The sequence below is a fragment of the Thunnus albacares genome, chromosome 18 (genome assembly GCF_914725855.1).
Source record: "Thunnus albacares chromosome 18, fThuAlb1.1, whole genome shotgun sequence".
NCBI classification, from domain to species: domain Eukaryota; kingdom Metazoa; phylum Chordata; class Actinopteri; order Scombriformes; family Scombridae; genus Thunnus; species Thunnus albacares.
In genome coordinates this window covers 10,342,162-10,356,533 of record NC_058123.1, presented here as the reverse complement: position 1 = coordinate 10,356,533, position 14,372 = coordinate 10,342,162, and the positions used below count along the sequence as shown (strand labels likewise).

At 41.3% G+C, this 14,372-nt stretch overlaps 1 protein-coding gene across 13 annotated transcripts in view; it reads right to left on the bottom strand.

Annotated features, from left to right (window-relative positions):
• rapgef1b (Rap guanine nucleotide exchange factor (GEF) 1b) overlaps nt 1-10,049 on the bottom strand; it is a 47,636-nt gene extending 37,587 nt beyond the window's left edge. For 6 of the 13 annotated variants that reach the window (XM_044332915.1, XM_044332917.1, XM_044332916.1 and 3 more), the window contains exon 1: nt 9,742-10,048. In XM_044332915.1, coding sequence (XP_044188850.1) covers nt 9,742-9,769 — 28 coding nt within the window. In that variant the 5' untranslated portion in view covers nt 9,770-10,048. Of the gene's footprint in view, nt 1-9,741 lie in introns of all 13 variants that reach the window. The other 7 variants (XM_044332918.1, XM_044332919.1, XM_044332923.1 and 4 more) reach the window with 2 other exon arrangements.
• Between the last annotated feature and the right edge of the window lie 4,323 nt (nt 10,050-14,372).

Genomic DNA, 14,372 nt, shown 5'->3' with positions numbered 1-14,372 from the left:
TCATCTTTACAGGGATATTTCTTTTTATTTATTGTAGTCACGCAAGACGTCTATCACTTCTGAGCCGAGTATAGTGTACAGTAGTGTCTTGTATATTTTTGAAAAGGGTCACGTAAAATGGCTGTGAGATTGTAATTTTCTTCTGTGGCTGCTTTGACATTTTTCCACATGAAACAGCGTGTCAGGGCAGGAACGTGTAGTTTGGGAGGAACTTGATTTGAGTTTAAAAGAAGGCGGGACAAAGACCGCAATGGCTCTATTGTTGTCTTCAAAAAAGAAAATCACTTGAGCTTAAATACTTAAATCTAGTCCTTTCAATTTCATCTATTCATCTAATTTAATCATTAAGAACAGATGTATTGTTGATGTTTTTTTTGTCTGTTTTCTATCTATTCTATCTAAATGAATGAAAAAAGTTGCATCTACATAACTGCGTTATCATCTTCAGGTGATTTATTGATGGACTGACGTTTTCTCCTCTGAATAACAGACGTGTCTTTTACCGTATCGCAGCAGCACGACGTCAAGCTTTAAAGACTCCAAAACATGTGCATGCAATTACATTTATACTAAAAGCCATCTGAGAAAAATAAGGCAGGCCCATTACAACATAACTTACTATAAAGTGATCTATTCAGTGTGTTGTTGTTGCCTCAATTCTTTAGTAAATGAGTCAGATTGTGTCTAATGTGACTGAAAATGACGATTCTTTTACTGGTACAGGCGCAAGAATATAAGTCTGTTTGTTTTAACAGAATGAAAAATGAAAAGATTTCTGGCGTCGCTCGTAGCTTTCCGCTGGAGAGCCATGAAAGGATCAGCTGAGGGTAAAGATTTCGACTTGTAAAAAACACAACTATTACTGAGGTGTTGTTGAAAACATCAAGGTTTTTTCCTCTAAAGAAATGGAAATCCTTAAGCCATTATATGAAATGTTAGCTCTTGACCCTTAATAACAAAATGGTATTAATGAATCAAAAATGATCATTTGTTTTAAGAAATATTTCACCGCAGAGTGAAGGAGTCTGATTTCAAACGTCAATTTCAAATGATTTCCGATGTCAAATTTGGCACAGTCGATTCACGACTGATGAGCAAAACTCTTGAATTCATTCATTCAAACTGGAAAAGAAGATTTGTGAGGAGCGGAAACACAGTATGTGTGTCGAATGACGTCTCCATGGGAAATGTTTTCTGTTTGACCTCCTAAAACCAAAGTCCACCGATTACAGGAGCCAACTTAATTCATCCTGGCTCAGTGTTTTACAGTTAGCTTTGAACCTCATAAATCCAAAGTGCTGGATGTTATTTTAAAACACACATTGTCTCATTCAGGTTGCATGAGGAGGAACACTGGAGAGGAAGTGGGTCAGAGGAGGCACATTCAAACAGAGAGCCCGCACTCTACCCACAGGGTACCAGCCTCAGTCATAGTCACTTCTGTAATAAACAATTGTGTGTCTCTGCACGCAAGAAGTGTGTCATATACTGTTTAAATATGATAAAAAGATTCAGAACCATTGATGGATTCATTCACGCCCTCGCGGATACACACCCACATCTGCCTTGACAACAACGATGACTTGTTTGCAAGCGATGTCAACTTCTCTCTCCATTCCTGATTTAGACTGCCATCGGAAACTGGCAGCAACTGTGGGACATTGTATGCCAGCTCCCTGACCCAACCATGCCACCCTGGGGTCTGAGGGATTTGACACACTCGCACAAGCGCGCACACATGCACACACGCACACACACACACACACACACACACACACACACACACACACACACACACACACACACACACACACACACACACTTGACATAAAACCTCCTTTTTCTGGATCTCCACATTTTTCCTCAGCTGTTGAGATCGTTGCATTCAGTCACCAAGGCCACTCACTATTTCCGCCTCTCTCCCCGCTGCTCACTTCACTTTAGCTGCTTAGAAAAAGACAAGTATTTCTTTTCTTCATTCTTAGCGTCGGCCACTGCTGTATCCCTAATGTATGCAAGCTAGTCATCAGATAACCATGTAACACACTGGCTTTTTGTCATTTAAATCTACGTGTATCCGATGGCGGATTCTTCTGTGCGTCTTCCTTTTGACATGATACGCCGCCGGTGATTGGATACTGTTTAAAAGAGAATTGTGTGCGATCATAACTTGTCAAGTCAAAAAGAGACCTCAACGAGCTGAAATATGACCACACTTGAAATCAAAAACAAGAACCGAAAGAAGACGTCATAGGACACATCTAAAGTTTTGGTAGTGGTTCTCAGCCCTGCGTGTATTGGTTACAGCATCTAATCGAGGTCACGCTTACACCCGTACAGCACCAGGTGCATGCAATTAACACAATGAAATAGCTGCAGGATGAATAGACTGCAGCAGTCTGGGTGCATCCAGGACCACTGAGTAACAGTATTTGTCCCCGGTCCTAAAAGTGATTCTTCAGTCGGGAGTTTTATGCAGTATGTTGAGTGTGTAATAAGTGTAATTAGTGAACACGGTTGCATACTAAGTTTTGCTGCAAAAAAAAAAAAAGTTTGGTGAATCTGAATTGTTTGTTGCAAAGATTGGCGTGAGCTGACTCTGCTTACATGAGATTGGAGAGTGGAGTCCAGCCCAGACAACAGGATTTACCCAAAGTGTTATTTTGAGAGGATTTCGCAAACCCGCTGCAGTCAAACCAACTGTGATAAAAACAGAGTATTCATCTCAAAGCATCGGCAGCATCCCTGTAGCATGACCGACTCATCTGTACCACCATTCACCAGTACCGTCTGTTTGAAACACATTACTCAGGCATAGATACACACACCCATACACTCATACAAACAGTGATTCTTACTGCCTGCTGGGCCTAAATGCACAGATTTATTAGGCCGAGCGCACCGCAGAGTGTGTGTGTGTTTTCAAAACAAGGTATTATAGCACTCGGCGCTGTGTAATTACACAATGATGGACTCGACTACCTTAATTATGGAGCCTCTATGTGCTACCGGCTCACACCAGGGTAGATCTCTTCGCACAGCTTAACGGAGGGGGGAAGCACGAGCTCACTGCAAACATTAATAAATCCCAGCGTTAACCCCAAAATGTGGGTCAACAAACAGGCTCAGGAATCAGGGTGAAGCAAAGTAGGCAGGTTGGATTTAGGATGCCAAGATTACAGCCCCACAGTGTAACCAATACCAATTTGTTTGTATTGTGCAACTGGATTACGACCGAGCATCTAGGTGGATCCTCACCGGATGAGCCGAATTTAGAGCGGCTACGACTTCTGTCTACAAACTTTTTCTTTTTTTTTTTTCTTCTCGAGGTGATAAGGCACTAGAGGCAGCCCGTGATGGAAATCTGTGGCCCTGAAGAGCAGCCTCCTCGGGCTGGGTCCACCCAAGATCTCAGCGGAGCAAATGAGCACCTTCCATAAAGCCACACGACACAAAAAGCACAGCGAGGAATGTCCCCTGCATTTCATTCTGCCAGAGAGCCTATTTACATTAAAGCTCCAAAACCGGCAACAGCTCGCAATAGCAGTCTTAAACAAAGAAGTACACAACCCAAAAAAACAATGCGAGTATGCATTTTTTTAAAATTAAAAAAAAAAAAACTGTTGAATAAATGCATAGTGTGCATATGATGAAACTGGCTGTTCCAGAAAAAAAACTTGCTTGAGCATTATCTTAAGATTTAAAGCAGCATACAGAATGTGTGTGTGTGTTCATTTACATTTCAATAACTTGTTTATGCTGTTTTAATTGTGGAAAAAAAATACAGATCTAATTTTATCTTTCTTTTCATTATCATTATAAATGCACAATTACTCCCAGCAATCCTCTTTCTCCTGTGCTCGGACACTGTTTAGTCTATAGCAATTAGACAAATCAGCAAGTGTAACATTGATATTACAAGCTTGCATCAGGCGGAGGTGCTGTTTATATTCGTGTGTCCTTTACCTGTGTCCTCATCTAGGTCCCCCTGTAGAGAGGAGTCTGTGTCCTCAGAGGAGGCCTGGCTCCTCCAGCTTATATTTCCCATCCAAGAGGCCTGAGATCGTACAGCTGCTGATACTGATGGGAAGGCTTTTTGTACACTGAGGGCTTGTTGGTCAGGCTGGCATTTTCACAGCTATCGCTCAATAGCACTGCTGAGAGTTAGTCACAAACATACCGGTCCCTCATGATCATTCTCTCTTGACTCAGCCACGTTACACAGCACTTCAGAGGAAAAGATCCGCAAATAGCACTCACAGAGGGCAAGAGGAATTTAAAAGTTTTCCCCAGTGGATCTTTTTTTTTTTTTTTTTTTTTATTAGATAAGTCTTCTTTTAAATACAACTAGAAACACATAATCCTGGGCAGAATGTCTGAGTGAAGCAGTTTTAAGCTGTCATCACGGTCCTGGAGAGAGTCCAACCCACAGTTATCTGGAGTTGGGATGTACTGAACAGTTGCAAGGAACTGAGGCCACCTGCTCTGTGGCATGTAGGCCAACACGCAGCAGTGAAATCAGGTGAAGCATCATCTGAAGAGACAAATATGAATACGACCTGGAAACGGAAGTCGTACTGAATTACATCCTAGGTCTCCAAAAGTAATCTTATCTGCCGTCTTTAGCTTCTCGGAAGATGTTGTTGGCGGAACAGCCTTCGAAAATGTTCATGTTACAAAGACCTAATTGCCATGACAGACATAGCCTCCCACTGCTCATCAATAGCCTCGATCCTGTCGTCACCAAACATGTGATCCATCCATTTCTCTCCCTGATTCTCTCTCTGTGCAGAGACTTGATTTCCATCAATGCTCTACCTTTCTCCACCCTCTTTCTTTCTCTCTCTTCGCTCCATTTCCCTCCCTCTTTTTGCTCTCCCATACACAGCGCTCACACACACACACACACACACACACACACACACACACACAAAAAAAAACTAATTACAACACAGCTAAACCTATATGAGAAAAGCAAGCCTCTCATTCTGCGGGAGAGGGAGGGTGAAACGCTTGCCGCCATCAAACCTCAAAATTGCAGCATGTCAAACCAAGACCCATAGCTTGCCCTGTGCAACAGTGGGATCACTCATCAGCAATGTGCACAAACCTAATCATCCAGGGAACCCTTTTGTAAACACAACTACTTAAGCTCTTGCTCAGAGTTTTGGTGACTAAGGCATGTGGGGCTTGCTATTTCTGTACATCAGACAAGAAGATATTTCAGTCTGAAGCAATGCAGTAACCACTCGGCAAACACAAGGCCATCAGAGTGACTTACACTTCAGTGTTAACTCAAGGAATGCTTGAGAGTAAGCTCTTAGCATGACGGCTGAACCGTTTCAAAGGCAAACACACAGATACATGCTCACAAACTATGTAGGAGGGGGGGAGGCAGGGGAGGCTAAAATAAGGAACTGATGGATCAGTTCTGCTGTGACCGGCTACTACCATTGACTGTCCAGTAAGAGAGGACTGTACGGGCTAATTATAAAACACTGTGCAACTCCCACGACTTTGTTAGCAACACTGACGTGCCAAAACTGTTGTGTCATAATCCCAGTTTCCGTGGGTAAAATTAGGACATACAACCATTGCAACTGCAAAAAACAAAATAACACAAACATTAACTCTGATTCTTTTACTCATGGAGTTGTGTATTATATATATATATATGCGTGTTACTGTAAAGTTACTGTGAAGGATATACAACAACCATACTCAAATGACTTATTTCTTTGATGGGAATGTGGCAGTTAAAAGTGCACGCAACATCCATGCATAGGCACTAACTGGAGAAGCATGAGCTCTTATTTACACACTGGCACTGAGATCACAATCCAGTACATTTTCAACACAGCATGGAAACAGGCAGCAAAAATGTGAGCTTTAAAGCTTCTTCTTATCTTCAGAAAAAAACCCCACAAATTTCATAGTCTGTGAATCGCACAGTGCAAGTATTCTGGCAACAGGGAGCAGAAATAGTTGTATTCAAGCCAATCAATTTCAAGAATTTTTCAAATGTTTGTGTGAAAACTTCATACGCGGCACACACCTATCAACAAAACAAATAAACATCATGCCTCTCTATTTTTCGACAGGAATGTCTCGCTGGAAATCGGATGGTTTATTCTCTGTGCTGCGTTTAAAGACTTCTTCTTCTTTAAATCTGACAATGTCGACGATGTTAAAAACCTGTTTTTAGAGTGTTGCATTAAACGCATCACTGCCGTTTGTAATTTCAACAGCGGAATCACTCCAGGGTGCCTCTTTAGCGCTGGTCATTAAAAGCGATACAACCAATAAATACACATACAAAACTTTAAATGAGCAGTTTTACTAATTTCATTAAGCATACACATCAACAACACTTCTGGAGTACAAAGCCTCTGAGTATAGTCTGAGCATAGGTGATGGCATCGTGGGAAATCCACTGTTGGGTCTTCACACCAAACTATTTTGTGTGACAGCTAACAACCAAAGAGTATTTTCAGATCATAGACAAAAGAAGCAAAACCCAAATCATTTTTATAGCACTTCTCATCAGCTCAACTGAACCACATGGGTAAGTGTTAGTCTCTATTACGTGACTTAAATCCCCCACAAGTGAAGTTTTTTGGAAGTTTTCGTGTCTAAAAATACATATGATGAGGTGTGCGTAGGCTGCGCAGCTGAGGACAGGCTCAAGTAACGTGTCAGAAAGATTAATGTCGCCTCGGTTATTTCCCCCCCCATCATCCTGGAACTACACCTGGACAGACATCATTATACATGCCATTTGTTATCGATGTTTGATTGCGTGACTCCATCACCCTAACTGAGTGATGTGTCAAGATTTTTCACCATTAGAAACCTTGTGATCAAGGTTTTAGATGCACGGTATGGACGAGTCTGCTTAAAATCTCCTCAGGTTCTAGCATCTACATCCTTTTTGTTTTACAATCCAATTACTCTGACTGCTTCCCTTTCTGAGTCCATTTAAACAAGTCGCACACAGTACACCAAGTGTGAACCAACAAATAAAAACACACCCCAACATTTTCAGTCTTCTCCACCCAGTTCCTTTTTCCTCTGAGGAAAGCATTGAGATGTGAGTTTGGCTGTCTATGCTGTTGTGAGCCTTTTGGGCAACACCAGCACAGACATTGAATCTGTTTATGGATTACAGTTTTGGCTGCCTGAGTGATGAAGTCATGTGGGTGTGCATACAGAGAACTAGGGGTTCAGTGTTGAAACTGACACAGGAACCACCCACTTGATTCCCTCAGGTGTCACATCCTGACTGAGCTCCACACACACACACACACAACAAGATGCAGAGGAAACCCCCTCCCAAGAGAGGACAAGCCGGTGACAGAAGGACACGGTATCCATGGTGATTAAGGAGTATGTTGATGGAGCTGGAAGAAACACTGGCTATAAGTCTCCTGGTGTCCATGTGTGCATTGATAGGCCTACTTGGTGTGTGTGCTATGGTAACCATTTGCATGGTACATCTCAGCAGCATCATATTACTATTTAAACCATTACCCATGCCTATATCCACACACTGAAAAATGACTGGTTTTTAATTTTACCCAATCTGGGTCAATAAAGCACCAACACAACACTGGGTTAATGTTACCCAGAAAGCCACATAAGACAAAGGGTTCTTTTGACCTAGTTTTAATGTTATTTCTTATTTTACTGTTGGGTTATTTACCCAAACTAAAGCTTGTTATAATCTACTCTTTTTAAACATAAATGGTTTGTTATTGATTGCTAATAATGTGCGTATCTTTTGAATGTCATAGGCACATCGTTTTGTACAAGAAACACTACATTTGTAACCCAATATTGTATTGTGCTTTATTGACCCAAACTGGGTAAAAATTTTTACCCAGTGATGTGTAGGACTCCCAACTTAGAGGCATGAACTTTATTTCACTTTCTCAAAATCTTTTCCCTTTTGTAATTTGCTCCTCGAGGCAACAGCGAATTAATCTCCTTCTGTCAAGCTTTAAAGAGACGACAGATTCCTTTTTAACGCAATCCATTTCCACCTGTCTTTACTCATTCTCTCTCTCTTTCTCTGAGGAAGAGGCTTAACAGGATGACACTGAAAAACTGTCTTGCATAGCATAGCTCTCAGTGTTACAGTGAGTCCCCCCCGCCCCCCCCAGCCTTGCCCCCCGCTTCCCATTTCATTGGCATCTGGCAGAGTGTGTCCTCTGGGGATGTATTTGGGATCGATGGGTACATGGTGGAAGAGAACAGAGACAACAGACCAACAAGTGACCCAGTAAACACAACTAGGATGCCTGGGGAGGCAGGTCCACATAAGAGGATTGATGCAAGGGAGAAGTGATGGATCGGGCACATAGTGACTGACTTTTATCCTGATATACTAGTCTGATATACAAAGAATAGACAAAAAAATACACTGTCTCCAAGTTTTCATTTAGCCGTGACCATATGTAGTCATCTGTCTGCAAGACACGAAAGGAATCGGAAACTTTTACGCCTATGAAGAATGACTGAGCTAGTGGTGGATGACACTCCCTCCCCGCCTGTTACTGGGAGCTGTGATGTGTGTGCTGGTGTGTGTGAGTGTGTGTGTCCATTTACTGCAGGCAGCACCGGACTGGACTCCCTCTCTCACTCTCTCTCTCTTTCTGTGTGTGTGTGTGTGTGTGTGTGTCGAAGCAGGGAGACAGCTGCTGGAGTGGGATGCAAGTGTAGCTGGCGGGTATAAAGTTTCCTACCAAAAGCATACCGGAGACCACCCTGTTTCCCCCTCATATTATGTGCTCTTTGCAATGCTTTAATTTGTCTTTTTCTTTTGCTGCCTCTAAAATAAAATGTCGCAAGTAGATTACACACAAGGGTCAAAGCAACCAAATCTGCCACGTGCACAAAAGATGAAAATCAACACAACACACACACACACACACACACACACACACATACACTCACACAGACATACACACACACACACTTGGGCGTAAACGCATTACAACTCCAGTAGACTGGATAGCAGGGAAGCTAGTCAGGGAAAAGCTAACCGTTAGCTGTTGCTAGCCACCGTTACAAAACACATCTTAAGGATTTCTAACGGCCAACTATGAAGCAGAAAAACAACTTCAACCACCATATGCTTATTTATTTATGTGTCTTACAATGTTTCTCCACAGATAAAAAGCCGAATTATTATTATTTTTTTTAATGTTAGCCATCCTTCCAAACAATCAAAGCACGGTATATTTACAATCCTTTGGCTGAATGGTTAAAAAGCCGGTGAAGATCCGTATGGATATAAAAATGAGAGCAAATTTAAATTGTGTTTTTTAGGCTAGCTAGCGCACGACATCTAGGTTATCTCGTTATATTGTTCGAGTAGTAACTACGTTAATGATTTACAGGTCGGTTCACTAGTTATTTTTTAGTCAACATGAGTCAACAGCACAGAAAAAGCCGTTTGCTCCAGTGGGAAACATTAGCTAATCGCTAACGTTAGCTGATACGGTGACGCTTTATTTTAACAGCCGAGAAAAAGAACAATCCATAAGGCCCAATTAAACCTCCACATACACTGAATAGAATCGCCCAATGTTGATCCAAAGCACCCCCACCCCCTCTGTTTAACGTGTTTATCGTTGCATGGACCCCATATTTAATCCACCGGAGCCCCGTGTGAGGAATACCGTTATCCAGTATCCCAAGGTGGAGCAGTGTGGCGGTGTCTAGCCGGGCAGGACTTACCTTGCTTGCTCTCTATTTTTCCCGACATTTTCGTAGCCAGCAGCAGCAGCAGCTGTGATCCCACTCGCAGTTCAACAAAACGTTAGCTACAGACGAGCCTCTCCCGATTATTCCCTCATTTTCGATACACTGTTGTGTCCATGAGATGATTCCGCCAGGGTGTGTATGATATATTTATAGGCCACACACATTGGTACGGTCAAAAACACTCTCAGTCCGTCTCCGGGTGATTTTCACTGGATATACACACACACACACTCACACACACACACACACCACACACACGTTAATGTGTTGAACCTAGACTCGGCACAGAGAGCCTTCATCCAGTATAACAGCGACCCCTTGCGTCAGGAATTAGCCATATCCATCTGTCAACAAGAGGATGGGCGTGTTTCAATCCAAGGAGTTGTAACAAACCGGATTGTTTGTCTTTTTTTTCCCTTCCAGGACCTTCTTATGAATGTGATTAGTTTTGCTTTGGACACCATAGAAGAGTCACAGAGCAATGCAATGGTTGCATATGGAGTCACAAACTAAATCTTCCCTCTTTTGCATGCATGCAATGACAGTATAGACATTTAACCAAATATGAATATGCAACCTGCAAAATATATCTATCTGACTGTTTATTTTAAAAAAATATTGATGCAAAAGCATAATTCATACATGCACTTGTGCAAAGAAGGCAATAATAAAACAAGCAATAATTAAGTGTTTTAAAGTATTTCTAAAGTGTTTGCAGGTATCTAGTTAAAAGCTGTAGTCCATATCATCACACAGTCATTTGAGTCCTCATTATTGATCGCAGCAACATGAGGCTAATAGAATGACAGAGCTTGTTAACGTGAAATAACTGACTCTAATCAAATTAAACGTCCTGCTTATTAGTTCCATGAAAACATAGGTTAAAGGGATGCTCAACAATCTTTCTTTGAAATGGTGCACTTAGCAGTTAAGAAACTACAGTATGAGCAATAGAGGAGGCTGAACAGCCTCAGCTACCTTAGACATGTTATGGTGTGTCGGGTTATTTCATCTCATATGACTCAGTGCATCTCACTTTATGGTGTCATAAAGCCTGTCGCACAGTTTCAGTTTACTGTATCCTGGTTTTAAAGCTTTAGTCACTGACATTAGCCATGATTTATGAGATTGTTCATATCTGTGTTCCTGTCAGTTGTGACTAAACTGACCTTGTAATCTTTCATCGGACGGTCTTTACTGACAGGGACGCCTTGGTCTAAATGAGACTTCCTGACTAAATAAACTTGTGTTGGAAGACAATATCAATTCATTTTTCTGACCCACATATCTTATCAAACCTTTGAATACTCAGTGATTGTGTCTGATTTATTCACCTTCACATATAGTAGATTGACAATATGAAGTTGTGAACATATTTTAACTTAGGTTGTTCCATGTCCTGTCTTTTTTAAAATAAATTCTTTCTGTATATATAAAGTTAATCCATCTTTTCTCAGAAAATGTCATAACATGTACAGATCCTCCCCTGCAATGTAATTGCTCTACTTCATCTTCTTTAAAGTTGTTGTTTTGATCACAGTACAGTTTTTCTTGAGCCAGGTCCAAGTCTTTCACAGCTCCCCTTTTAAAAAAGTCCCTGCCGTGCAAATATCCCCTGTGCCTTCCACTTTTGTGCTTTCATATTCCTTTGACAGGTTAGGTCAAGGTAATTCCCCATTCAGTGTTTTTTTTTAATCAATAAGACAGTATGAAACTTTGAGCCATGTTTTCCCCTGGGTTTTCCCCAGGATATTGTTTAGCTGAGGTGGCAAACCATCCATATCTTGAGTTTCATTTCATCTTGTGATCAATTTAGTTAGTAGATTAATGCCTGAACAATAGCTAAACTCATTAAATATATGAAATTAGCTCTGAGAAATGGGACCTCTGTTCTTTCCCCATAAAGGTTAATGTTTTATCTCATAAAACTGTAATTTATATGTTAGCCAAGGTAGTTACTGTTTCAGGTGAGGTCGTCCACCTCTGCCGTAAAACACTGAAGGAAACCCTATGTGTATATTATGCATCATCACCGGACATAGGGAATCAGCTCCAGCTGCTTTATTTAAAAGCAGAACTATGTGTTTATTCTCATCATTTTCCTTAACTGAGCTTAAATAATCCACTAAAAAAAGGTCAATGATGAATCATTTAATTTACAATCAGTTGGTGTCTGTACAATGAGCTTGAGTTTGAAGCCTTGTGAACATCTCAAACATCATAAAAAATTAATTGAAAAATTGACCTTTTGATGAAAAATGATCTAATCTGGAAATATAGTGGTTTGTCTTTTAAGTTGTGGTTGACATTGACAAGTAATTATCAAGTATTTCAAGCTATATGCAGCTTAAATAGTAGCACAGAGCCCCCTGTTGGGCAAATTAAAACCTTGATTCAATATATAAGATGCAGCTGTTTCTTTAGTTTTTCACCTATCTACAGTAGCATTCCCCATACCGTCGCTTCTTCTTATGACAGGAGAATTAAAGGAATAAGGAAGAAGAGAGAAGGCTGACTTCTGATTTAACCCTGGTTTCAGTAAACTGCTGACTATGGCTTTTGCCTACTTAGTGCTCCACGTTATCCTGGCCATTAAGGAGCAAACCATCTCTGATCTATCAAGAAGAAGCAAGCATGCCCTGTCATATTTTTATGAATAATTGATCTGACTGACAGAATGATCTACATTCTCCGAGTGATCTGGGTCAGCTTGTATTCTTGCGATGCACTCATGAAAGCGGAAGCATGTATTAAAACACTGAGATAAGAAGTTAATTATATATTGTTTCTCATCACCATCATTACCTGTATTTAATCAGCTATTAAACTGAGGGCTTGAGAGTCAAGGGTTCATATTTACTAAAGCTGTCATCATGCCTGCTCCCTTGTGCTCTTGCTTGCACAGCAGAAACCACACCCATGTGACAAGCGCGAAGAAGTGCTTGCTCTCTGAGTGTGTGCATGTACTCATAAGAGTGTGTGGGTGTGGGTGTGTGTATGGTGGAAGGGAAGGAGTGGAAGGAGTGGAAGGAGTGGAATACCTTCCCCGAGGCTGTGATAAAGTCACAGAAGCAAAACAATGAAATCGTAAGTAGTGGCTGACTTGTTAGGACAGGATAGGCCTCACAGCAGAGTCAGAGTAGGTCTGTTTTGGCTTTTCTTGACAGGCTACATTTGGCCTGCCAGTCGTGTAATTTGAATTAGCCCGGCAGTTGTCTAACTTAAAGGTCATTTAAACAATTTGGCTTGAAAATATCAGCTTCACGAGGCAGCGTGAACTTTTCCATCATTAAAGAGAATAGCTTGTTAGCTCTAACGAGGAGCTGAGATAAGAAATATACCCAGAAATAATGGGAAGATTTGTACTTTTGACTGCACTCAGTTTGGCATCATTTTTTCATGCCAGTTTTTAAATTCATCATTCAAATCACACTGATATCATATAGTCATGCAGTGCAGCTCTTTGCTGCTATCTGTTGGCTACACAACACAGTGCAAACCAAATGCTGCAATTATACTTTACGCCACAGAGTGGTGCTCAAGAACTATTGATCGTGTTTGTGTCTTTGAGCTCAGAAAGTGTGCATCCTGTAATAATGTATGGGCAGGTAGAGGGAGTGCTGAGGAGATGTAATTTGAGAGGGGTGAGCTTAATGTAACAGAATCTGGCATTATAATGATGAAATTGCTGTTTTCTTGATGAGATTCAATGAAATAAAAAAAAGTTGAGTTGATAGCAGGAATTTAGATTAGATTATGACAAGGCCTACAAGGAAAGTCACTACAAATACATTAACCAAGTCCTTATATGATTAATAAGTTGTCATGTACTGTATAACAAGTTTACAGTGCTGTCTAAGTGATAACTATTCTCCTAAATTGAAACAGATTATCAAAACAGCAATCAAGCATCAATCAATCACCAAGCTCAGATGCTCAGGATCGAAATATATAATGAACGTGGGAAGGTTCATATTGGCTAACGTTGGGAAGTTTCACACTGCGCTTAACAACTGATCAGGTCTAGTGTGGGCTGCATATGGTTCACGCACAGTAGACAGGACGAAGAAAAAGGAGAAGTGAGACAGTTTTGTTAGCTGAGAGTTGTCAGTGGGAGCCGGGGAGAAGAACAGTGTTTGATCTCTGCGGCGGTGGGCGTGTGATGCAGAGCTCAAACACAGTTTAAGGCTCTGTTAACCTTGGCCAGCGGTCAGGCCCCTCTGTCTGTCTCACATCTGAGAGTTGTGGAAAGAGGGAGGGGATCAGCAAGGCTTAAACGACTGAATACATTTAACTGAGAAGGAGGGAAAAAATACCTCCACAACAGTCGGGGTCCTCTGTCTTTGGCCCCTTTGTTAACACACCGTATGGAGTGATTTTTCAAGAGCGCTTTCATGGTGGAATTAAGATGGAGCGGCTAAAGGTATCAATGTGGGGGTTAGACACAAGTCAGTGGAGATTGAAGAAGGAGAGGCGTCGGACGAAGAGGACAAGATGTCTAGGTCATAACCTACTCAATACTGCATGAGAACGGAGCACTCTGTCAGTGCCACAAACAAACAAATGGAGACACATGTTGACAAGGTCAGGAAAATTAGACGGCA